Source organism: Medicago truncatula, chromosome 2 (genome assembly GCF_003473485.1).
Source record: "Medicago truncatula cultivar Jemalong A17 chromosome 2, MtrunA17r5.0-ANR, whole genome shotgun sequence".
In the NCBI taxonomy this organism is placed as follows: Eukaryota; Viridiplantae; Streptophyta; class Magnoliopsida; order Fabales; family Fabaceae; genus Medicago; species Medicago truncatula.
In genome coordinates, this window is record NC_053043.1 from 4,110,394 (window position 1) to 4,134,662 (window position 24,269).

The 24,269-nt window shown below is 31.7% G+C and overlaps 3 protein-coding genes across 4 annotated transcripts; all 3 read right to left on the minus strand.

Moving 5' to 3' along the window:
* Positions 1-1,271: 1,271 nt before the first annotated feature.
* LOC11446067 (uncharacterized) lies at positions 1,272-4,486 on the minus strand. 2 transcript variants are annotated; one of them, XM_024776314.2, is made up of 3 exons: positions 4,330-4,486; positions 2,349-2,498; positions 1,272-1,710 (listed from the first exon to the last, which is right to left on the minus strand). In XM_024776314.2, the coding sequence occupies exons 1-3, from the start codon at positions 4,339-4,341 to the stop codon at positions 1,420-1,422; spliced, it is 453 nt and encodes a 150-aa protein (XP_024632082.1). In that variant the 5' UTR covers positions 4,342-4,486; the 3' UTR covers positions 1,272-1,419. The 2 variants fall into 2 exon arrangements, with proteins under 2 accessions (XP_024632082.1, XP_003593633.1); XM_003593585.3 differs by lacking the exon at positions 4,330-4,486 and having other exon boundaries at positions 2,349-3,193.
* Positions 4,487-11,069: 6,583 nt separating this feature from the next.
* LOC11441269 (protein E6) lies at positions 11,070-12,263 on the minus strand. The gene has a single exon (XM_003593587.4). The coding sequence runs from the start codon at positions 12,200-12,202 to the stop codon at positions 11,411-11,413; it is 792 nt and encodes a 263-aa protein (XP_003593635.1). The 5' UTR covers positions 12,203-12,263; the 3' UTR covers positions 11,070-11,410.
* A 9,886-nt stretch (positions 12,264-22,149) lies between these two features.
* On the minus strand, positions 22,150-22,730 carry LOC11438840 (uncharacterized). Its single transcript, XM_003593590.3, has one exon. It carries the CDS (start codon positions 22,635-22,637, stop codon positions 22,185-22,187), a length of 453 nt encoding a protein of 150 aa, XP_003593638.2. The 5' UTR covers positions 22,638-22,730; the 3' UTR covers positions 22,150-22,184.
* Between the last annotated feature and the right edge of the window lie 1,539 nt (positions 22,731-24,269).

Genomic DNA, 24,269 nt, shown 5'->3' on the forward strand with positions numbered 1-24,269 from the left:
TGAAAACTCTACTTTTTTTTTAGAGTTAATATTATTAACCAAAATAATAATAATTACTTCAATTTTATGAATGAAGCTTAAATGGTCTCATACGTGCAACTTAGATAATAAAAGACGTCAAGAGATATTTGATATTTGGAGGCGCATGTTCATATCTGCAATACACTTCTTCTTTTTACTGGTGTGTTTAATTTTTGCAACTAGAACTTTAACTGCAACACGCTTATTCTTTTCACTCGTGTGTTTAATTTAAGCAACTAGAACTTTAACCGAGAAAAAAAATATCATGTTTGTGTGTGTATAATAAATGCTTATTGTCTACTCCCTCCGTCCTAAAATATAAGTAATAAAATCTCATTTTCTTTGTCTCAAAATATAAGCAAGAAAAACCAACTTTTATGCTATTATTATATTTTTTTCAAATAAATCATCTTTTTCAATGTAAAATTAAATGCAAGTTGCATTCAATTTGTTCTCCTTTTTGTTTTTTCCATAATTTTTAACCATTGAGAATTATTTTTACATCTTTCCATGAAACTTATTCCAAGGAGAACACAAAAAATTATACCTCAAATCACTAAGTGTTAGTTTTCTTAATAAGTGTGAAGTAGTGTTTTTTGCTTATAAATTAGAACGGAGGGAGTATTTTTTTCCTCCCATCTCAGAAATGGAAAACTGGTCATAGAAATTCAAAGTTCGACGAAAAGTAAGTAAATTCTAGTTAAATACGTTCAAGTCAAGGTTTAAACTTGAATATCTTGACTTATTCCACTTTAACTAGAGTTCATTAACCAATTCAACTCAAACACTTGATTCTGCTTATTAAATATATAATTAATTAAATTATTCATCTAATTGTCTCCTTAATGCTAAAGCTAAATTTAATAGTTCAAAATTAAATTTCAAATTTCGTTTTGTAATTTTCATATTTTAGCTTGAAAATTGCTTGAGTTAAAAACCTTTCCAACCAACCCAAATTTCCCAAATTTAAAGGGCGAAACAACAAAGAGCACAAAATAGAAACTATAGGACAATATACTCAAGTAAAATAGTTTAATTTTGATTCACAATTTGCTGTCAACAAATTATAGATCACCCTCTCTCAAAAAATAAATAAATTATAAATCATCTTATGTAACTTGTAAAGTGATTATGATAATACTAAATATTTTTAATAATACGACAATCATGATTAATTGTCAGTTTAACAAACTTTAAGATAAGTTAATAACAATGTATCATGTATACCAATGAAATTCTAAGAAAAAATGTCAAAACAAAATAAGGCCATTACCATATATATATATATGAACTAAATCCAAGTTGCAAGGAACCTGAGAAAGTTACAACTTACAACGGATAATTATGTGACAAAATCAAGCTGAGATGACTAGAAATCCGTAGCGAATTTTGCAAGAATTATGAATTTCTAGTCTCAAACGTATTACTCATGTCATCCTTGTTCCTTGAACTCTTCTTACTGTTTCTAATCTTTAGCAGTGTATCAAGAAGTACGGGTATGCATATGACTCTAGACATGTCCCTCCCTTGTACTTTGGAGTCATGAGAACAAGAACCCTTCTCTAATTTCTTGTTTCTTTCTTCAAACCTTAATGAGTTGGGGAAGTACATTCGTTCTCTGTCTCCTGATCTAAATCCAATCAACTGTGCAAGGGATACACTGTTGTCTTTGAAGAAAGATGCTGTAGACTGGTTGTGGCCACAAAAGAAGAAGTAGAATAAATTGTAAGCAGGAGACAAGCTTACAAGCATATAAATAAAACATAAAGTGTTCATAGATTTGCACATAAAAGTGAAAATAACATATTCTTTGAAGTCTCAACCATAGACTGGTATTTGAAAATCGTTTGAAACTCAAACAACGACAAACACTGCCTTCTGAAAGTAGAAGGACGATCATCTTTCTCTATTCATGGATGAGATGATGACTTGATTGGTGTTGGTTCGACAAAAACAATGGGAAACGAATTCATATTTGTTTTTCCTTGTTTTTGTTGAATCGACAATTATCAGGTCATCGTCTCAGTCGTAAGAATAAGGAGGAGGACCGTGAACATCTACATCTCAGGAGCGTCATCGATGATTGTCGTTAGAGTTTCAAGTGATTTTTAAGTACCGATCCATTGTGGTCCATAGTAGAACCCGCCTATTAGTAGTTGATAGTCACTTTACAAGAAGTACATTTGCCTTGGACAGTTGGAGGTGAAACTAAATCTTTAATGTTATCAACAAATAGTGTTTATGTTACTAAGTGGTATTCACTATTCATTTTATGGCAATGAGCATTATGTAGAACCAAAGTTGAGAAAGGAATAAGAACACAACACCTCAGTATCAAGGTTAGAGGTTGAAAATGAAGAGAAACTAGTGGATGGCATGTGCAATTGATATGGTTTCATTGAAGAAGCTTCCACAACTCTAAGTCTGATATTCAAGAAGCTAAGACCAAGTGGCCATCCAATAACCATTTCATCATTCTGAGAAGACATGACAGTAATTGTTTTAAGCAATACATTAACAATTTCAATAAATATGTATGTAGGTGGATAAAGAATCAGCACCTTAATCACAACAAGAGTGTCCATAATATGGATCAAGTTGGTAAGATATTTTGTGTGACTTTGTCTAAAAATTGCAAGGTTAAGAAGAGTTAAGACAACTCTTGCATGTGTACATCAACTAGGTTCCACTTTTAGTTTCCATCAGAGTAATATACAGTCACAAATTAATCCTTGTTCCTATACTCATTTAAAGAACCTTTCATACTAAAGCTTTCAAGTGTAATTAATTACATAAGGCTAATTGTACCAACCAATTTAATTGTTTGTTTCTCCTAGTTACACTAATTCTTTTAATCAGCATTATGCCTAATTGAGGTTTCTTTTCCACTATGAAATGGTAAAAGAAAAATATTCCAAAACCATTAGGTGAAACATCACTGAGAGAAACTGATGGATGTTAAATACTCAGCATAATAATTAGTGTGTATGTTTGAAAAATCCAATCATTCATCTAGATATTTTTCAGATCACTCCTGCTGTACAACTAAAACAATTTGTTATTTAGTTCCCTCCTACTTTGGATTTGGCCCACATAAAGTGAAGCTCACTTAGACCTATCAATGTATTTATATAAATATGGCTGGATGACTAAGTCAAAAGTGGTATTGAGGGCCAAAACTGCCAAAGATCAATATATAAGGGGCTGTTTTGTATTTTAATTAATTAGGGGATCAAAATCGCAACTTTTGAAAAGATAGGGGGCAAAAAGTGCAATTAAGTCTATAAATATAGACAATGGTAAGATAAAAATTTAATATATGATTGAGGGACCCTCCTACTTATGCTCAAAATGAACTATCTATTCTGGCTATGTAACTCTTAGGTACCAAAACTGTCAAATAATGATCATCTAGATAAAGGACCAGCATTTTTTTCACCCCATTTTCTGTACTACATTAAAAAAATAGGACATGTTGATATTATTAGGATTGATATGATAGTTCAAGTTACATTACATTCTTAGAAACAATTCAGCTCAGCACACCAAAACTCTGATGGATTTTAATGAAATGTTAATTCATGATACCACTGAATTAGCAACTAGTACTATTATTTATTGTGATCCTAGCAAAGAACATTAATGGGGTCTTTTCATTTTTATGTTAGTCCAAATGAAAAAAAAAATACAAAAATAGTACACATTATTCAACAGTTTTTTTGTTTTGTTTTTGTTCTTTATATCAATCCATTTGAAAAATACAAATTTAGCTGATGTTAATGTAACAATTAAAATAATATTTTTCTATCAACAAAATAAATTAAAAACATACATCATAGGATGAATTTATTTCATAAAATTTGACATGCAAGAGAGCCTACCGACAGTTTAACATGATAGAAAAACATATAATCTCTACCTTGCAAACTGATTAATTCATGAAATAGATGAAAGACTTCACTCACTTCTTATAAGTTTTACTAACATATAACATAAGGAATTAAGCATTCACATAGAGAAAAGCAAGAGGCACAAGAAAAGTTCAATTTCCTTTCAACTTTAAACTATTAATAGTCCAAAAACATTGACATTTATGAATGAATAGTATTAAACAGACCCAAAAAAATGTCATGATCTTTCACTGACAAAACAGTGAAAAACATCTGATAAACCAGCTCAAAATAGAATGGACAACAACAAGAGATGCTGAATGGCAAAAGAAAATGGAGAAAGAAATCGTAGTAGTGTGAGAATATTTTTGTTCTTATTTGTGTGGAAAAAAAAACAAGTTAAGCATGGAATTATTACCTCTGTAACCATGGTGTCTCTGCCTCCCTGAGAAACTGATGGGAAAATGATGATCACAGAACTGAAACAAATGTTTTGGAGAAACCGATGGTGAATTTATTTACGTGTCTCCTAACTTGTTTCCTTCTTTCTACATTATACATTTAAGAGTATGGTCCCACTTGAACTGCAAAGTATTAGTAGCTCAAAAATTAGAGCTTTTGTTTTTGCCTATATAATCCAAATTTTGATTAGTAAATTTAAGAGTAACTTATGATTAGATGGAAGATATATGAGTTTGATGTTTTATTATTGGTGAGCGACACAAGAGAAGTGTTGTAACTTGTAATGTAACTTTTTTTTTTGGTACCATGTTGTAAAGTTGAGAAATGATATTTATACAACGGGAATGATAAATGGACACAAAATACAAACACAAAAACGACATTAGGGATAGTTTTGTAATTTCCCCTCATTAAAATTCAGATTTGTGGCTTCTCCCCACCTTCAATCTCTTTCCTCTCTCTCTCTCTCTCTCTCCGAGTACTCTCCCCGTCACGACACTGTTCAAATCATTTCTTCACCACACTTCGTCCTTAATCAACACCGCCAACCAGCCACCGATCACCGCCGCGACACTGCGATAATATGAGTTTGTTGCTGCAATCTGAGTTTCCTCCTCCTTTGTAATCTGAGTTTTCGCCTCACCTGTCTTCTCTCCCCCGACGTCCGTTTGAGGTACGTCACCGGCCATCATCATGGAAAACCGTGCGTTCTCACTCTCTCCATTCGGAATCTGGTCGTATTCACCAGCGTTGGTAACGGAGACGTCGTCGCCAGTCATTTCTTCAACGGAGACGATTACGGCGGTGTTGGAATGGATGAGATCTGCCATTGTTAAACACCGTACGAGTTTGATACACAAGAGATTTGTTCTATAGTGTGCAGGGAAGGGAAAAAAAAGGGTTGCAACCACGTACAGGGAAAGGAAGGAACAGAAAAAAAACAATTAAAAAGTTTGTGTATGTATAAACAGTGTATACGGTGTCTGTATTGTGTCATCAAATTTATGTCCATTTATCATTTCTGTTTATACAATGATTTTTGAACAACTTTCTCTCTCGTACTCACGTGATGTTGTTATCCTCTCTTATTTTTTCCCTCTCCATTGCTTTTTGACCAATAATCAGAGAGAAAAACAAGGTTGTCACCAAAATTGTTATTAAATGGATGGACAAATATCATTGCTCTATAAAGTTATAGGTAAGAAATTTCCACTTTAATTTAATAATGATTGATATCTATAAGGGAGTTTGTTGGACACAAAATTTGGGTTCTTCCTTTTTTTCTTTCTTCTTCTTATAGTTAAAACTCGAGTCAATAATCAAATTCAAGACCACTTGTTTAAAGAGTCAAATCTCTTACCACTTGGATCAATATGTAGTTGGTTAATTCTTTCATGGACATTAGAGTGAATCTTTCTTTAGAAAAAAAATATTTTAGTTTTTTCTTTTGAGGTTCTTGAGGATTAAATGTGTACATACCTTTAAGTTGAAATTTAAACTTTAGTTCGTCAAAAAAAATTTCTTTTAATAAAAATATAAGATAAGAGTATAATATCTCAGTCCAAGACAATATAGACTTTAGACTCAAATTATACTTAAAAAAATATTTACACTACTATGACACTTGACTACTTTGACTATAGTCAACCCCAATTGCTTAATATAAAATATATTCAATTCATATACAAGGTATATGTAGGAAGAAAAAAAAGAGAGTTAATTGTTAATCAATTTATTGTGTGAACGAGTATCATCTAAGTGCAACCATGCATTCTCAAGACTGTATTTAAATGGTTAATGTGTTTGATTTTTGAAGTAGTTTCTACCTTCCCTAAAAAAAATAACTCATGGCACTTGTTACATAATTTAGCGTTGGGAAAAATGTTTAATGCGTTTGATTTTTGAAGTAGTTTCGACCTCCATTGATTGGCGAAGATTGGAAAACGACTGATACGTTACTTCACTGTTATTGTTGGTGGTTTGTATGCCTTTTGTAACATGCAACTGAAAATCATGTTCTGGGATTGTGATGTGTGCTATGAACATGTTTTTTTAACATTTTTTTAGCCTTCAATATTTTATTGGATAAAATTAACCGTATCTTTCATATTTTTAAAATGAATTTCATATAAAATAGTGAGATCAACATAAATTGCATTCAATAAAATGATAAATGTTAAAAACAGAGTGTTTTGGTTACTACTATTACTCGTTCCAAATTCTAATATTTTGGCCATCGAACTACCACATTCCGGAATGATCAATAACTTTATGTCTTGCTTGTAGGATGCTTCTCCAAGTAAAGCCTGGGTTATATCATAATGATGTTTGAAGAAAATTATTTCTTGAAAATTACCTTCCTTTAAAACATGTGCTCAATAAGATTTCTTCATTCTGCAAAATCCGCCAACCTTGCTTAGCTACACATAACGTATTCCAAGCAATTTAATGTACTTTTTATTCATCTTGTTTGCATCACCATCAAAATTTACAAATCATGCTTTCAATGTGGTCGCAAAAGCTATCCGGAAGCTTTAAAAAACTCATGACATAAGTAGGAATGACTTAAATAACTGCTTTAATAAGGACCTTCCCCGCTGAAAAAGGTAAGAAGTTTCATTTCCACCCTTTTAGTTTCTTCCACCCCATATCTTGGGAAAAGTTGAATACTTGTTGTTTTGACTTTCCTACAAAAACCCCTCTAGCAATTCAGATACCATGTAAAACATTATCCTCTTGAGCTTTGATCAAAAGATCCGAAAATTCCTCTCCATAAAAAAAAAAAAAAATGGAAATGTGATAAAGGGTCTTCTTGGCGAAGACCATGTTCACATGAAAAATTAAAACAAGGACTTTCGTTAAGAAGAAAAAAAAAAAGATATGAAAGATATACATTTAAAATTAAGTGATATTAAATTAGGTAGCTAGAAACTTGTCAAGATGGCCCTAGTTTTTTAGTGGGAGAAACTCCAACTTCTCTCTAAACTTTCTTTCTCTTTCCTTCATCGAGGAAGGGTGGCTTTAGGTCATTTTTTGACCTAGAATCACCCATCTACATCTTTTTTCCCCTTTTCTTTCAATCTAAATAAGTGGTTTTCACATCTATCAAGTTTTTCCTTTTGTGTTTTTTGTAATTTCGTCGTCTAAGTGCGGCGTTGTGTTGTTCGTTGTCTTGTGCGGCGTTTGATTTTGCGTTTTGTCGTGGTGTTTGTTCAGTTCCTATTGAAAGATCTACATGAAGGTGAAAAACACAAGAGGGGGGGGGGGGGGGGGGGGGGGTTGAATTGTGTTTTCTTTTTCTCTTAAAAAATACTTCTTCTGATAAAACTTCAGAAGCAGTTTGATTGCTTCTGATGAAATGATCAGAGTCAGATTGCAGCGGAAAAGAACAGAGCAGAGAAAAGAAAGACAAAGACACAAGCAGTTATCCTGGTTCCTTCCACAACACGGAAGTAGTCCAGTCCCCCTTGCACTTCCAAGGAGATTTCACTATAATCACAAAGATTACAACTGCTCAATACTTTCTAAGTATGAGACTTCACAAAAATGCTCAAGCACACACGCAAGAGTCTTCCAATGCTCAAGCACTAAGCAAGAGACTTCTAATGCTCAAGCACGCAGGCAAGAGACTTCTAATCAAACAAAAATACAGAGAATTGAGTTTGAATTGAACACTTGATATTCAATCAGTGGTGTTCACAATACAATACAGAAAAGACTCTAGACTTTGAATTTCTAAGATGTATCAAATCAGTGCAGAAATTCAGTGTGCTTTGTAGAATCAAATTGACAGAGTTTTGGCGCTTTTGAACTTATGTATCTCTGTCTACAATCTTCAAGTCTTCACTCCTTTATATAGAGGCGTGAAAGAGACGTTGAAATCCTTTGATTATCCACCAGTGATCCTTTGCCTGATTTGGGTGTAGTCCTTTGAAGAATAAACTTCAAATTCATTCCCATCTTGAGTGTACAAATTCTGCAGGCATGGCTGTTGTTTTGTCTTGTAGCGTAGACAGAAAACAGAGTAGTGGAGGTAGTGGTTGTACACTTGTACTTTGTCAACTCTATTAATGAGAGACAAGTGCTCAGTGCTATCCATATATCCGTTGATACCTCCCTTTCAATTCTTCGTTCTTCTTTGATAAGACTGAATTGAAAATCAGCTACTTTGAATCTTTAGTTTGATTAAAGGATCAAACATAGCTTCTGGTGAAGATATTGCTTCTGATGAAAACTTTTGCTTCTGATGACCTTCTGCTTCTGATGACGTCATCTCTTCAGAAGCAGTTTTCTTCAGATGCTCAGAATTTCTTTTTCTTTCCATTGTTCTTCCAAGACCTATTGAAATAACTTGAGTAGCCTTTGGTCCTGTACACTTGAACAATTATTAGTAATAACCAATTGACAATTTTTAATACCTTGTTATCATCAAAACTTAATAAGGTTCATTGTGAAACACATTTTGTTCCAACACTACATCAGTCAATTACAAATTCAACCAATGATTTGGACGTCAGATCCGGAAGCATGGTATTTCGGTGACTTAAGTTTTATCATATTATTTGTAGGCATTTTGCCGTTGTATGATATTAACTTGGTGTTGTGAGTTTGTTCGCAGATTCACCCTTTACGTTTTTAGCGATGTTTGTATGTAATCTATCGATTTGAATGAATGAATATCGTTTTGTTTTTTTCAAAAAAAAAATTAAGTGATTGCCACTTTTGGGAAAAAGCCATGGAAATTCTCATTCAATACGCTCATATGCCTTAGCCATATCCGATTTAAGTGTTGGAACATATTATTAATGAAAGGGCTGGTGTGATACAAATGGTAATATTCATATGTTATGGAATCAGGTGGAATAGAAATAAGAGATGTTCTGAGAAAATTGAGTATCAAAATTAAGTATATAGAAGTATTCGCACACATGAACAATGGTGTTTTATGAGCATGGTATTTCTCCTTTATCTGATTCCAAATTAATTACAAAATTTTGAATTCAAAAGTGATTGTAGCTTAACAATCGAGCCAATATGCAATAGTCCTTTAATCACCCAATTCAATACCTCTAAAAAAAGTTTAGTAAATAAATTTTGTTAATAACTTTGTATCATTATATTTTAAAAATACTCATATTTCTTTAATCAATTTTTTTTAATCATGATTATCTCATTTACAACATTTTCTTTCTAATTTGAATGGCCGGGGCTTCTTGGAGATTGGAGAGAGAAAATCTCTATAGAATGTTTTTTTTTTTTTCCATTAACAACTCTTTTTCATTGGCCAATAATTGGGAGTTGAGTTTTTTTTCTTTCAATAATTTAGTGACTATAAATTTATATTTTAAAGTGAATAAATAGGATGTTTGAAGTTCGAACCTGACTCTTGTATATATTATACAATGTCTATCAACTGAGTTAAACTCATAATACTAATTAAGTCTATTAGCAAGCAAAAACAATCTGTTAAAAGTGCTCTTAAAACTGTACCCTAAAAAAATTCCTCAACGAACTTCCTTCTAGAACATATAAGAGACGGTTTGGTAAGACACTTTTATCAGCTTTTAACTTATAGCCTATAAGCTCGTTTAAAAGTTATTACTCGAAGTTTATACACACAAAAATCAATTAGATGTTACGACCTGATCAGTTAAACAATTTGAAAAATCTATTAAACAACCGTCGGTATAATTGTCAAGCAACTATGGCTATTCCAACCCATTTGGTGACAGTGAGATATCTTTTAATTGCCGGAGGTGTTAGGTTACCAATTTCTTTCATATGAAACCTAACACTTTTAAAATTCAACTTCTCACACTCTCTTGGAATCTAAATAATTTAACTTGAATCGAACCTCCATCAATTTAACCTCTAAACTACCATTGTCACTCCAATTTAATTAATAAAAATATAAATATAATAAGCAGTCTCTAATATATATAAAATTTATCAATTTAGTCCACAATAATTTAATAGTAGAAATTAAATAGATCTATTTAATACTCCCTCCGTTTTTAAATATAAGTAAAATTGACTTTTTAGGTTCATTCATTTAATGATGTATGTAGTCTATATTATGAACGACATACATCAATTTTGCTTATATTTAAAGACGGGGAGTATATTTTAAAGACTAACTTTTTTTTTTTGGATATGTAGTTTGTATGGTTTAGGAACTAAATTGGAGAGAAAGCAATAGTTTGATAACTAAATGAATGATTTATTCATTATTATTATTTTTTTTACAAGAGAATGATTTATTCATTCTTAATCACACTACATTAAGACTTTTAATATCCTCTATCAGTAAAACACACACACACTTCAAATTATAGCATCAATCGATAATTAGTTAGAACTCCAATGATGGACTGAACAATTTTAAGTGAAAGGGGGATATATATATAGTAGGTTTTAATGGGACAATAGAAAATAATAATTAATGTATGTTCCCTCACAACACAATTTATCAAATAACATGTATGAAGCAAAATGGTTTAAGGTTATAATTATACATCACCTAAAGAATATAGTAATGTATGTTCCCTCACAATGTTTAAAAATGGTATCTCTGATGTTGTGGGTAGGTAGGATTTTAAAATTGTCTTGAAGTTGAACTCTTTTCTAGTCTCTCCTCAAATTGCGCTGCTTAATTTTCTTCTCAAGAAAAAAACAACAAAGAAAAAATTGTACAACTTAATAAAAATGGAAAAATAATATAAATCCATAAGCAAAAACACAAAATACAACTTATTTATAGGTAATAAGCAAAAAATCACTCATGCTCTTGCACTTCATGGCTTATATCTAAATCATAACAGACATTGCAATACCAGAAACAAGACCGTATAGAATTACAACTAAAGTAAAACAAAAAAACAAATACCTTAATATATAATTAATTAGCTTATGTATCTTTTAATTACCTTTATGATTTTTAAATCCAAAGCACATTGAAACATAGAACACACTCACACAGAGAACACTTCAAAAGTAAAGCGAATTCTTCACTTTGCTAATGATATAAAATCAAATTCTTATGGTTCAACATCAAACTCATGTTGTTCATTTTTCAACTCCTCTTGGTTCTTGTAACCATTGTAGTTGCCATGGTTATTCTGGTACTCATTGTTGTTACCATAGTTATTATTATTGTTGTACCAGTTATTATTGTTGTTCACTCCTCTAGATGAATCACCATACATTGTTGGATTGTACTTTTCATAGTTAACATCATAGAAATATTTTCCACCTTCCAAAAATCTTGTGTCACTCATCCCTTGTTTCTCACCATTGTACCTGTTATTCTGAGCATTATAATTATTATAATTATTGCTGTGGAATGATCTTTCATTTGCAGCATTGTTGTTGTTGAAGTAATACTCTTGGTTGTTGTTTTGTTTTTCCATCATGGAGTTGTAACCTTCTTCATTGTATTTTGTGTCACTCAACTCATTTTGGTTATTTCCAAAAGTGTCTTTGTTGTAATACTTTGTGTTATATGCATCATTGTTGTAGTACTTGTTATTGTTGGGGTAATTGCTTGTCTCTTCAAAGTTAGAATTGGTGGTGGATGTCGTGGCGGCGGTGGAAGGAATGTGATCAGAGTCATGGCCATATAAGCCATAGCTATTTTGTGTCTGAGGGATGAAAGGTGGTTGCTCCTCAGGTTTGTTTGTAACTGGGGATTCTTCTTTGTTGGGAACTTTTGTTTCTTTGTTGAAATGAGTGACTTTGCTGAAGAATTCACTCTCTCTAGCTATAGTTTGTAGAGGCAACAAAAGAGTTGTTAAGAGGAGGAAAAAAATGTAGTTTGAGAATGTGGCCATTGTGAAAGAGGGAAGAGGGGATTTGGTTTTGAAGTAGGTATAGTGATGCAAAGGTGTGATGGTTTCAAGTGTCTTTTATAGAATTTTCTTAAACCTTCCCTTTCTTTTCCTCTCTCTTTTAATTTTTTTTCCAAGAATTAGGTGTGAAATTGTACCAAAGAGTCAAGTTGGATGATTGTGGTCCATGTGCAAGAGAAAAATTTGTTTATTTAAATGGATATTTCTCCATACTAATTAAACATAATATGTTATGATTAACAAATACTTGAGTCTTTTAAAGATACAATCATAAATTTAATTTTGGTTATCGTTATGAGGATGTATCTAGAATTGTGAACCCTGAATTCATAAAAAAGATCCAACTCTTTTTTTGTTTCATGTATTTTGGCTAAATTGCATTTTTGGTCCCTTAACTATTTAGGTAGTATCGCTTTGGTCCCTTAATTAAAATTCGATTTATTTTGGTATCTTAACTTCTCTCTGTTATACATTTTGGTCCTTTCCGTTAGTTTTAATTCAAAAATGTTGGGTTTCCTTCATCTCCTTCTCCTCTTTTTCATCTTCATATCATCTCCATCAACCTTCAACAACAAGAATTCCAGAAAAATTCCAAAAGAAAATGAAGAAAATCTAACGTTTTTGAATTAAAACTAACGGAAAGGACCCAAATGTATAACGGAGAGAAGTTAAGGAACCAAAATAAATCGAATTTTAATTAAGGGATCAAAGCGATACTACCTAAATAGTTAAGGGACCAAAAATACAATTTAGCCATGTATTTTATATAAAGAAATGGTTTTTGAACATAAAAATGTTGATGTCAAATACAATGTCATTTGATTTGTGTATACTTTTAAAATGTGCGTAAACTTCTCTAAAAAAAATGTGCGTAAACTATAGAAGATGAAAAATATAAAGTTGACAAAACTAAACACATATGATGAAGCAGACGACGTCTCTGTATTTTGATGTTCAAATATCAATTATTTTATATATCATCGAGAACTCTATGCTTTGTATCTATATGGAAAGTCATATCATGCCATTTTAAATTTGGCTTAAGTGCATTTTTGACACCTTAACTTTTAAAAAATTGTGATTTTGACCCCTAGCAAAAAAAACAATTTTGACCCATTTCGTCCCAAAATTGCTGAGAAGACGCCACGTGTTCCTAAAAAGGGGTCATAATCGCAACTTTTTGTAAATATAAGGTGTCAAAAGAGCATATTCCCCTTATGTTAGAGGTCAAAAGAATATATTTCCCTAAATATGGAGGTCAAAATCGCTACTTTTACAAACTTATGAGGTGAATAGTTTGTTTAAGCCTTTAAATTTCTAATCTTGTTGTTCAAATGTTTAGTTACTTGATTGATTCATAGCTTTCTTGCAGCCGTATCCAAAGATAGCTACGCAGTTAATGAGAGTATTTCATTTTTCCTTTGTTGCAAGTAAAGCCACATTGTTGATTGGTAGTTGCACCATATATGATGATGCAGCCATTGCATTCATAGGTTGTAGTTTTGCTGTTGTTGGATTCCAGTACAAGTTAACTTTTCTATCCAATCTATATTCATATCCAGCGGCCCATAAATTATCTCACTAAAGTATATTAACTGTGCTATCAAATGTCATAAAGGATGCCTAAAATGATTGGAGTACCCAACTCTATTCACTTCAAAAGTTTTCTTTAGCAAAATACTAGAAAGTTACAAAATTACAAAGTTGAGGAAGCTTTTCCCTTAAAATTCTAGGTTTTACAAAAAAAAAAAAAAAAAGGTTATAAAATAGATGGATGTGATGCGCATGGTACACTTGACCTATTGACTAAGGTTAATAATAGAGATGCCAATGTCAACAAAAATTAATAGAGATGCCAAAATCAGCTTTCACATTTTAGTCTTTTGATTTTGGGGTAGATCATAGATCACATTTTAGTTTTTGTAGCATAGTAATCACTAATCATGTATAAAGTTTCATGAGGATGTACTTTTTTTTTTGCAAATTAGTTTTGCACGACATCTAATAAGAACTTATTGTATTATTATATAAATCAACTTTGTAACTACATTTTAAAATCAATCGTAAAAAATATGATTTTTTTTTCCGCCTATAAACGAAGTAAGTATTAAACTTCCATTTACACACGTCGAGAGAGTTTTGACAAAATAAGTTTTATCACCCATCTTCTCTATAACTCTCATTTAATCTCTCTACTTTTTTATTGTCACATATTTTTTTTTATTTAGCAATACAAGTAGTCTTTTTCTTACGGCACTTTATATTAATCGAGTTTATAAGTAATATATAAATTAATTTATTTTGTTTTGAAGGGATATGAATTAAATTTCTTAAAAAAATAAGTAACATGAATTAAATAAGTATTCAATTGGTTTTTTTTTTACGAAAAAAAAATCTAGTTGTTGTTGCTTATGTTATTAAATAACTTCTTTTTGAATTGTTGTTGTTCTTTCTTTAATATTTTTGTTTTTAATCTTATGGGTTTCTTATTTTTTGTTTTGTTTTTAAAATAAAATTGTATACTTAAATATTAATGAAAAAAATCTGATACACGTAAAATAAATCTTAAAACTGAAATATTATAAAAAAAAAACTGAAAATAATTTATTTAATTGAAATGAAATATAAAAATTGAAATGAATTAAATTAAAAATATAATTTAATCAAAAGAAATTAATTAAGTATATTGACCAAAAAATTAAAAAATTAATTTATTAATTTGTAAAATATATATTAAATTGATTAATTTAAATTATTAAATATCTTAAATATTAATTGATTTACATTTTATTATGAATTACAAATGTTCTTTTATGTCATTTACATTTTATTATGTATTGATGGATTGTATTTGATGTGGATGGACCATGATAAGAATTGGTTATTGATTCAATCTAAAGGTTAAAAAAAAATTGATCCATCTTAGACCAAAACTTTATGGGTCCAAACTAAATGACACCACATTTATCGAATTGATTTAGGGTAACAGTGCATGTTTTAGTTTCCGGAGTTGGAAGAAGATAAGGTGGAAAAGTAGAGTGAAAACGAGAGCAAGATGGGGAAAGAGCTAGCGAGTAATTATGCGTGGATTGAGGAGAGAGTAGTTGGTGGGACACGAAAATAACGACATTAATATTTTGTGCACAACACATGTGGCCTCCATGCCTTATATTATACGTTGAGTGAGTGACGGTATTCAAATCATGCTTAAGTGCCATAGTTTCGGTCATTTAAACTTTTGACTTTGGTACATCACTCTTAATGCTCCTTAACATGTGATTTTAGGACATTTACTTAACCTAAATCAAATATAATTTGGTATTCGGTCCAAATCCAAGTGCAATGTGTTTACATTTGGCATGGCTCAAAACAAAATTTTGACTGTGTGAGGTGTTTACTAACTTTGGTGGAGTAGAATTATTACTTTTAATCTAGAACTACTGTGTGTGGTTAGGTTAATTTACTTTGTTGCTAAGTAGTAGTACCAACTTGTTTTGGTACACATCACATCTTTACGGTGCAATTAAAATTGTTTGTCACATGTGAAACCTACTTTTGGGCACCCATGTGGAAAGTAAATAGGGAGTGGTCGTGCTACTAAATTTTGTTGATGTAGGTAACTAAAGGGAGGAGCAGGTAAGCTAGCCGTGGATCAACATCTAACCAAATTGATTGCAATTGCATTATAGCCATATACAATAAATAAAAATGGTCTTATTATAGGTTGCCTAATAGTAACTCCAATAGTATTTTAAAATTTTAAAAACAATTTATCATACTGCTTGATTTTTCTACTAGTATTAGAGTTGAGTAACATATAAAAGAAAAATATGCGAAAGAGTTTATATAGTGAGATGATTTTTAGGCTAAAAAATGGAGTTGGTTACGAGACCTTTCAGTTTTTTTTATAATTAAAATTTTATTGATGAAGATCCGAACCCAACGTTAAAATAAGTCAAACTATATCCGTATCCTAAATTACACCCCTAATGTAAAAGGATGGAGTAACTAGGAGTAGCCAGGGGACAAGCAGTGCGGGATGAACAATCTAAAAAGCAGAAATTCAAGTCAAAAAAGCTACTCTACGTTTGTTTACTATCCTACAAGAAAGTGGGAGAAGAAGATGCATATATAATTATGGATCAAAACAACAAAAGTGTGAAGTTGTGTCACTGATTTAGTGTAAAGTATATACCATAAAGAAAAGGATAAATGGCTAGACTGTTAAATCCATAGCATTAAATAAATAAGAAAACTAGTTTTTTTTTTTATTCAAAATAAGAAAACTAGTTTGATTAGTAAAAAGTTATTCATATTTTAGTTAAAAAAATCTGAATAGTTGTAAAATTAATAAAAAATCTATTTATATATAATTAAGTAGGTTGGAATTTTTGTTCTATTTTTGTGTATCCGATACAGTGAAAATATTAGCATTTAACTTTTTAAAAAATAATTTAAAATTTGAAATCTTAAAGAGTCTCTAGAAGCACTTGTTAGCGTGACCATATTAAATAAAGGCAAATTCTATGGTACATCCAACATTTTGAGTGTACCGGTACACCAAACATTAAATTAATAATTAAATTGATTGTTTTTTGAAGAAAAAATAATTATTTTCTATCATTGACAATTATAATAATTAAATCTTATTTACCGAAAGCGTCGATGAAATAAAATTTACTTTTTTTGAATTTTTATTGCTCATAATAAAGAATATTGATTATTTTTTATGAGAAAATGTTAAAAATTTAATATAATTCATATAAACAATGAAATTGTGTTTTTTTCTCATGAGATGGTGTTTTCTGAAATATAAATAATGACAAATAACAATTTATTTTATAAAATGATCATTAATTTATAAATTTATAAAGCGGAGTATCGGTCCACCTCAATTTGCGAGATGTACCGTAGAAGCTCCCTTAAATAAATCATGTTTCAAATTTTTAGAAGTCAAATGTTGTTTTCATTCAAAATGTTTATTTTTGACCCAAAGCAAATGGTTTCTTGAATGCACGCCATACTTTATTTCAAAACAATGAGTTTTATTTATCTAAATACAGTGAGATTTTTGTGAAACCACACCACATTAACAAATAATATAAAACAGTACCTGTTTACGTATGTAAACACAAGTTAATTACAACAGGTGAGCTGCTCAGTGAAACGTCCAAGGTGGAGTCTCAAGAGCACTCTACAGAAGTAACTGAATAATACAATGTTTTTCACTATCTGGGATCTGTCCCATCACATCTAAACTTCCCCCTTTTTATAGCTCTCAAAGTGTTGGCTTAATGGGCCTTTCTCTGATCATTTTAGGCCCAATAAGTTGTGATCCAGAGCCTCCTATTGGTTGTCTGCTTTGAGTACGGCCGCGCGTGGACTAGGAAGCAACTCCTCCGTACTGGACGCGTGGAGCTGAAACGCGATGATCGTCCGTACTGGACACGTGGTATTAAGTTAAGATGAGATGAGCTGGCTAGCTGGCTTGACTTGAACAATCAATCTCGTGTCGATTGAAGATGTGCTGAGCTGGCTTGACTTGAACAATCAATCCCATGTCAACTGAAGACGTGCTGAGCTGGTTGGCTTGACTTGAACAATCAATCCCATGTCGACTGAAGACGTGTTGAGTTGGCTGGCTTGACTATGAAATGGGAATGGTCTACCCATGCCAGTCCACAGTCCACCAAGCGTCAAGCCTGTGAAGGCGTAGACGTTTGTTCTTTAAACCGATCGATCCGTACCAGTCCACAGTCCACCAAGCGTCAAGCCTGTTAAGGCGTAGACGTTTGTTCTTTAAACCGTAGACGTTTGTTCTTTAAACCGATCGATCCGTACCAGTCCACAGTCCACCAAGCGTCAAGCCTGTGAAGACGTAGACGTTTGTTCTTTAAACCGATCGATCCGTACCAGTTCAGTACCTATATGATAGGATACAGATTCACCAATAGATAGAAGAACTAAGAAATATGTATAAATGTGTAACCAACTAGTGCACCAATTAGTAATGCAAGATTGAAGTTGCGGATCCCCCAATAGTTCAGATGTGCATATATACTCTTAATTCAATAACCCAAAAAATGGGGTGTAAATAAAAGAAGCAAACTCTAAAACTTATGGAATATGCTTCTTGAAGCACCAATTTGAACATTCCAAAGGCCTCCAAATCCTATGAACACTACATCTGTATATATTCAAACGCAAGCCAAATAATTTTTCTGTTAGGATCAAAATCCAACAGAATAATCGTAAATAACTCATTTTTTATAATTTAGTACCATGGTAGATCTTCTAACAGGAGAAGTGAAACATTTTACTTCAGCTTTCCCATCCTTTATAAGCATAATGTGACTTTTCTTGGCAATGCTTCTTGTTAGCACCCTACTACACAATTTACCAGTATCATCTACATTCTTCTTCTTGATACATTTCTTATCCTTGTGGTCACTTGATAATTGGTCAAACTCCAATTTCTTTGCGTAAAGTGGAGACCTAACACTGCCTGGCTCATGGGTAGGACCAAATTCAAATACCCTCATCAAAGATTGACTATTTTTAGCTGCAGCAACACTTGAGACTCCATTTTCACCATTAGAAATCACGGCAACCTGTAGTTGAGACAAATCAAGACTCGCAATGTTGTCATTACCTTCCGGTTCCATATCTTCCTGCAAAGTTTCATCAGCTGCTTTTTTGTGGGATGAAGCATTTGAGTTGTCAAGATTTGAGAATCCATTTTCACCATTATAAATCACGCCAACTTGTGGTAGAGACAACCTTAGACTCACAATATTGTTGTTACCTTCAGCTTCCTGTGAGGTCTCATCAGCTGTTCTCTTGTGGGAAGAAGTATTTGAGTTGTCAAAACCAGTAACTTTATCCACGTGTTCACATTCATTTCCTGAACTATGAGCTGAATAATTTTTCCAATTGTGTGGAAATCCAACTGAGAAACGGTGACATACCTGTTGAAAGACATTGAATATTTCCAGAAAATTAAATGCGTCACTAACAGGCACAATCACACACAAGGGTATTTATTCAATCCATTGAAGATTATGTGTATTTTGTTTCACTAACAGAATTGACTTTACCAAAAAGTATAGATTTTGGGTTCCTGTCAGACAAAATTGCCAGACTCTAAATCTCATGTCTGTGCGTGTGTCTAGTTTTACATGACAAAGTTAGCAAAATAATAGGAGTTTGATTTCTACAAAATAAAACTGAATGATTGATAAACCTCAATTATGGTTTGTGTGGAGTCAATGTGTTTGAACATTGAAGCTATCACTTGGAGCTTCAGGTTCAAGTTCAACTCACTGTGGATGACCTTTGAACATGAAGCAAACACACACTTATTAAGCATATATATACATATTTCCCGCTTTTGTTATTTTCGTCTTTACTGTAGCGCTCACTCACTCAAATTAGGACTTCTTTTCCATTCATGGAATGATGAATATATATATTTATGTGCTTGTATATATATTTATGTGGACGTTATCTTACCCCCTAGCGTTTGTTTGGTTGACCGTCTCACCATTGAAAAATGGTGTAGACGTGCAGGATCAGGACGCTTGAAACGATGTGCGTACCCGAGGCTTAATTTGACACTTCCTCGATTTTCTTATTGCTTGGAGTCTAGTATTAAGCTCATTATGACGTGTCAATAGTTTCTATTTTTCATTTACTTTTGGATTATGGTGAGAACTTGTTGTTGATATATTTATGAGATTTGAGACATGTTGTTGAGATTATGGATTATCTGATATATATAAGATATTGTTTGTATTCCGCTGCGAGATTTTATAAATCCGAATTATGCATGTTTTTGAAAATGATGACGTAACATCTTGAACCTTTTGAAATAATTGTTTATTTGCATTTAATATTGTTTGTGGGGTTCAAGGATGTTACCGTGCAAGGTGAAGGCAAGGAGCAAGATGACTTTCATCCTCTCTTTGTTTATAGAGTATGTTTTGTAATTTCTTGTTTGTATATATTTTCGGTTATCACTAGTAACTAAGCACTCTAAGATTAGGGATTTTAAGATGGACATATTTATTTGTTAGATTTAATTAATGCAATTTTTTGTTCAGTTATGATCTAAGCTTAGTTTAATTTTCACTTGTTTCGAACGTTCAATGCTTTTCAAACAAGGTGTCATGTTCTATGATGATTGAATTTTAGGGTTAGGGTTAATAGATTGGGAACCTTCCTTGATTTGAATGTAATGGGAACATATGAATTTCCTTAAAAGCCTATGCTTTATTATGGTTCCTTAAGTCTTACATAGTAGGGATATTGTGTTGGTCTAACAAAGAAGGTAGAAGGAATTCCAATTTCAATCGCCGCTAACATTTGAACCAACCATTTTATTTCTTTCGATCAACTATCACTCTTATTGTGAAACCAATTCTAACCTGCAAAACCATAAACTTTACAACTTTTATTAATAAGTTTATAAGTTGCCTATATTTGAACAACAATTCATGTGGAAGCGATAACTTACTACTTTATTACTTGCTACGGTTTGGTGCACTTTCGAAATTTGTCATCAATAATCTGTCAAAGAATGACATTAGACGATCAGATAAAGAAACTAAATACCGACAATGTTTCAGACCAGCTATAAGCCCACAATGGCAAGACCCATAAAGCCTAAGCCCAAAGAAACTGGATGGAACACAGAGACGAAGTACACGAAGTCCGATGCAAATCACCGCCTAAGAACACGCATTGACTCCACCTCGACCGTCCAGATCATCATCAACGACCTCCTAGAAAGGTGATGCATCTCGTTGAGTCTGTTATGTGCCTTCGCACCTATATAAGGTTGATTCAGCACCACCCTCAAGATACACTTCACTTTTACCACATTTTGCACTTAACTGCTTCTTTCAGATTCAGATTTAAGCGCAGTGATGGAGGACAACATGGGCTGAGGTGGGCCACGGCCCATCCCAAAAAAAATTCAATTTTTTTTACCTAGAGAGAAATTACAAAAATACCTTTGGCTTGATTTGTTTTTTTTCCAACTGGCCCACCCAACCTCTTCACTTTCTCTATTAGATAACTAAACTTCTCATTCTCTTCTTACTCTTTCATTATTTTCTCATTCTCTTGTTTGTTGTTATCGTTTGTTGATCGTTGGTAATTTATGCATATGTCATGCCACTTTGTCAGTGTTTATTGAATTGTTCTTTTTTGTTGCAAATGCTTTTTTTTTAATACCGTAGTTCAATCTATGTTGCATACTTTAGTTCAATTTTTCTTCATTTTAGAAGTAGTTTATGTTTAACTTATGCATATAATAAGGCTTTTTTTTCAACTTATGCATATTGTAGTTTATGTTTAACTACAAAAGTTTTTCTTTATACTTGTTAGTTTCTTTTTTTTACCTTTTATAAGCTTTTAATAATGCTTAATTTCTTTAATTTAGATTGTTATTGACTTGTGGAATTATTTGATTTTTTGAAAAATTGATCATTTTTTAAAAGGAAAGTTTGTGGGAGTGAAAGAGATGAACAAAGAATATCTTATACATCACAACCTGTTAAAGTTTTAAGAATTGAAGAAATGGTAACTTCTACACCTCAAACCTCAAGAAACTAAGATCATGTTTGGTTGTAACTAACATGAATAAAATTTACTTTTTGATTGAACAATTTTGTGCTCAACGTTTATTACAACATAAATTTCATGTTTATTATATATTAAAGTTAATTTTGTTGGCCCACCCCAGATATGATATATTTCCTGGCTCCGCCGCTGCTTAAGCGTTGGAGTGCTAATATGCTTGTAGACACATTTCTCCTCCACCATCAAGACTCAATCTCTGTCGCACCGGATCACCATGAATTTTTGTCATATATATAAATAAAAAATAATTAATACCAAAATAAAAATCAATCTTATACGGGAAGTGGAAAATTGAAAATTCATAATACAAGATTTATTATCAATCAAGATAGCTAAATGGATTCCATATCATAAGTGATAACAACAAAATATTAGGTAATAAAATAGGTACAAGAGGGTTAACATTTGTGCCAAGGGGTTTCCTTGCAAGCCTTTTCCTAACATAACTCTTCCTTTGTTCAACTCCCCACTGTGCTTCCTCCACTCCTTCAGCAAGAATCAATGGTGGAGGTTGCTGGAATGGACACTTGGACCTCCAAGAAGTTTTAGGAATGCCCATTGTGATGACCCTTTTGAGGAAGAATGAGAATTCCCATTTTTTGAGAAGAGATGGATTGGAGCAGAGGATTGGTGGGTAGTCCCATTCGAGGTAGCAGGGGATTTGTGTGGCAATGAAGAATTGAGAGTGGAGGGTTGGTGTGGTTGTGGGGTTTGTTAGGATGTGTGTTAGGGCTTGGAGTTTCTGCTCCCATGTTGTATTTTCCATGCTCATCAGACAAAAGCCATGGAAATGGATGAGGCTAAGATACGCATAGATAAAATGAGGCTAAGATTTACACAAAGATTCGAGTACAACTTATTTACATCTAAGACCTTTTATTTTCTTACTAACATTTCAACAATTCTTTTTTGGTAAAACTTTTGAGACAACCTTATTATTCTCTTTTTTCATTGGTCAATAATAATAAAGAGAGAAAAAAAAAAAAAGATAATGTGTGTATGAGAGAGAAAGTTATACAAAAGTTATAATAAAATGGTTGTACAAATATAATTTCTCTTATTTGCTCAACATAAAATCTATGACCTTTTATGAAATTGGTGTTTATCATGTTTAAATTAAAAAAGAAAAATTGTAATTTTTTTAATAGTAAATTTTAGTATGTTGAACTATCGATTTTGAACTCTTCAACTCCTTTCATCGTAAAGCTAATTGAACTATAATTTTTTGGGAACTTCAACCGTACACTCGTAAATTCGGGTGTAACGGTACTCTGCTTCATAAATCTATAAACTAACGATCAATTTTATGAAATAAATAGTTATTTATCGGCATTTATATTTTAGAAAATATAATTTCAGAAGAAAAACGCATCATTCATTGTTTATAAGAATCATAATAATTTTTTTTACATATTATCGTATAAAATAATCAAAGTTCTCTATTATGAGCGATAAAAAAAAAAAATGATTTCGTTTACACTTTTGATGAATAAGATTTAATCATTATAATTATAAATGATAAAAAATAATATTTTTCTTCAAAAAACAACTCATTTACCTATAAAATTAAAGGATTGATGTATCGATACACTCAAATATGTTGGATGTACCATAGAATTTACCTAATTTTTTTTGGTTACACTGATTGAACTATAATCAATCTTCGTAAAAATCTACATATGTTAGAATCGATCTTACTTTGTTTTAAAAATTGACAAAATTTGTGAAAATCTATATATATACTTTTGTTTTAAAAATTGACAAAATTTGTGAAAATCTATATATATATTTGAATCGATCAAAATTTTCTTTCGCTTTCTTTCGTAACATGCTTTGTTTTAAAAATCAATATTAAGTTATTAACTTTCTTTTTTTTAACTACTTTTGCCTAGTTTAATATCAAATAATTCTAAATCTTAGTGCATTTCGAAATTAATATATCAACTGTAATTTTTTTAATGAATATATGAACTATCATTGTTTTCTTAAAATCCATCTTTTTTTTAATGATTAAAATCTCAAAAAATAATTAATACCAAAATAAAAATCAATCATATATGAACTACTCTGCAGTCTTAAATATTTGACCCCAAAAAAAATCATTTGTGAAAAATTCAATACGCAATTCTGCACCGTAAAACTAGTAAAAAAAATAAATAATGCGCCTTAAAAAGTTATGTTCTTGATACAAAATCCTTGAAATGTACTTCAACCTATTCACCTATCTAATTTCGTTTGAATGAGGATATAAAACTGAAACTATTCACATATATAATTAGATTATGCACAATTTTTATTTTTGACAAAGATGCACTCTTAAGATTTAAGACTGTGCACCTTATCAATTTTTTGTTAATAGCAATTAAAAAGTCCCCCTCTTCTAGACTATGCCCTGCCATGTTAT

Excerpts from the sequence above, each read along its gene's own strand:
- LOC11446067 (XM_003593585.3), bottom strand. The coding sequence starts at position 2,606 with ATGGACACTCTTGTTGTGATTAAGGTGCTGATTCTTTATCCACCTACA. Across the intron at positions 1,711-2,348 it reads CCTCTAACCTTGATACTGAG|TCTACAGCATCTTTCTTCAA; the intron begins GTGTTGTGTTCT and ends GGCCACAACCAG.
- LOC11441269 (XM_003593587.4), bottom strand. The coding sequence starts at position 12,202 with ATGGCCACATTCTCAAACTACATTTTTTTCCTCCTCTTAACAACTCTT.
- LOC11438840 (XM_003593590.3), bottom strand. The coding sequence starts at position 22,637 with ATGAGCATGGAAAATACAACATGGGAGCAGAAACTCCAAGCCCTAACA.